The 2,256-nt window shown below is 30.4% G+C and overlaps 1 protein-coding gene across 1 annotated transcript in view; it reads left to right on the forward strand.

The window, feature by feature from the left end:
• LOC111089405 overlaps positions 1-1,930 on the forward strand; it is a 9,932-nt gene extending 8,002 nt beyond the window's left edge. The window contains exon 3 of the mRNA XM_022401838.1: positions 626-1,930. Within this exon, the coding sequence (XP_022257546.1) occupies positions 626-867 (242 nt within the window). The 3' untranslated portion in view covers positions 868-1,930. The remainder of the gene's footprint in view (positions 1-625) is intronic.
• The last annotated feature ends 326 nt before the right edge of the window (positions 1,931-2,256 follow it).

Consider the following 2,256-nt stretch of genomic DNA (forward strand, 5'->3'; position numbering starts at 1 on the left):
GAAATGTATAAACTACAAAAATTGAAAAAATATTTGTTATTTTCTAACTTAGAGGCTTTGTTAATTAAAGAGGGTTGTTTTTTTTATTATTTAAGTTTCAAATCAAAGAACAAGTCAGAGAGAAGGTTACCTTTATAAGCAAGCCACATCCCATAAAAAAGCAACAAAAGTATATAGGTCATACTTTTATGCTAAAATGGGTTGAGAATAGACACACTGACATAGTCATCTAGAATAAATCAACCTCGTAACCTGAGCGAAGTTGGGTACTTTTGCTAGTTAATACATATTTTTAACACCATGCATTTTTATTGTAAACTTTAATTACCAATAATATAAAAATAAACTCCATTTTCCGATGCATATATAGATATTTAATTCAAACATATCATGTAATCGCAAAGCTGCGGAATGAATTATTTAACTTACGCTGTACATATCACAGGGACTGAACCCCAAATTTTAGCATTATAAGCTCACAAGCTTGCTGCTTAGTGATCGGGGGCTAACCTCCTGAGCCTTTATTTTATGATGTTTCCCACGATTTTTGTAGAAACCTATTATGACATTTTTTGTAAAAGATATTGTTTGGACTTGTAATTAACTTTTTTCCCTATCTTTCTAGAGTCAAGATTTATCATTACGAAAACATGTGCTTTAGGCCCGTGTAATCTACTTGACAGTAAACAGAGCACAGGTCTTGGGCTTGATCACTGTGACAGAAGCAGCTCAGAATATTCATGTGTTCACTGCTGCAAAGACGACGGCTGTAACAAAGATGGAGTTGACAATGTTCATCCTTCACTGGTCACAATGTTTATTTTACTCTTTCTTACAACAGTCGTGTTCTTATCCTTCTCTGGATAAACAATAAACTTTTCTATTTTGACATAGACTTTAAATAATTAAAGGAAAAAAAGTTTCCGTATCAATTTCAATTGCTACGATTTATTTAGCAGCTAAATTAATTTTGAAAAACCTGAATTTATCCAGATATTCTTTTTTAAACTTAAGAACTATTTTAAATTTAAGTATCAACATTAGTTAATGCTGATCATCTGGTTTATTTCAAGTTTTAATTAATCATGAGCTGACACTTTTGTTCAGACTCACATTTTTCAAATCTTGTCTTTTATCTATTTGTGTGTTCACTGGAAATAATTCTTTGGCCTTTTTAGATTTTTATTTCAACATTCTATTTTAGAATTCTACTGCATGTATTAAGTAAAAAAACAAACAAAAAGACTAATAATTGTCACATTAATCATTAGTTTAATCTACTAGAATACCAACCATATTTTCATAAATAATGTTCGTTTATTAAAGACTAAGTACTTAGTTTCTGCTACCAAGTCAAGTCATTGATACTAAAAGTATGCTAGTCACAAATGTTTCACAATAAGGGCATCGCAGCATGGTCACGTGATACCCTCAGTTCAACATTATAATATTTCATGTTTTGTAATTTTTATATTGTATGCATGAACTATGTTTTCTGAATATCTCAGTAAATGGTGTGATATGTATGGAAACACTGCTCAATGACTGTATCAATTTGAATAGTTCACTGATTTAGTAATGCCTCAGAAATATTAGCTGTTGTCATATTACGACTTTCCCAAAGAAATAAGATGCTACATAACTGTATCCAGAAAAATGAGATGCTACACAACTGATTCCCAGGGAATAAGAAGCTACATAACTGTATCCAGAGAAATGAGATGCTACACAACTGATTCCCATAAAATAAGATGTTACACAATTGAATCGTGAAGTAAACTAATTGTCTGTCAAAATCTTTGATTATGGATGAATATACATGTATGCCAGTACTCTTCAACTTTCAATTTAGGTTACAAATAGATGGTTTTATCACTTTACGTTACTAAGCCTAAACCAAGGTTTTACCAATTAAATATTACAGACTGTTTGTGGGTGTATTGTTTTTCAAAACTTAAGATGACACCTGGAACCTTCCTTCTCCAGAAGACACGAGTTCAACAGTATCATACACAATCATTATTGATAGTTAAGTACATTAAAACTGCTGATAAACAAATGAATAATTGTTTGTCCTAAAAGGTTTTGTGAAAATGTATGAAACCAATTTAAGAGAAAAAAGAACTTACTTAATACCTATTATTTCACCCATAAGAGCCATTGACTAAAACACCTTAACTAATAAAAACTATTCATTTATAAAAAAAAAGTCTGATTTATATGGTTTAGATCATAAAAAAACAACTTGTTTTTCAT

This window comes from Limulus polyphemus, unplaced genomic scaffold, assembly GCF_000517525.1.
Source record: "Limulus polyphemus unplaced genomic scaffold, Limulus_polyphemus-2.1.2 Scaffold6137, whole genome shotgun sequence".
NCBI lineage: Eukaryota > Metazoa > Arthropoda > Merostomata > Xiphosura > Limulidae > Limulus > Limulus polyphemus.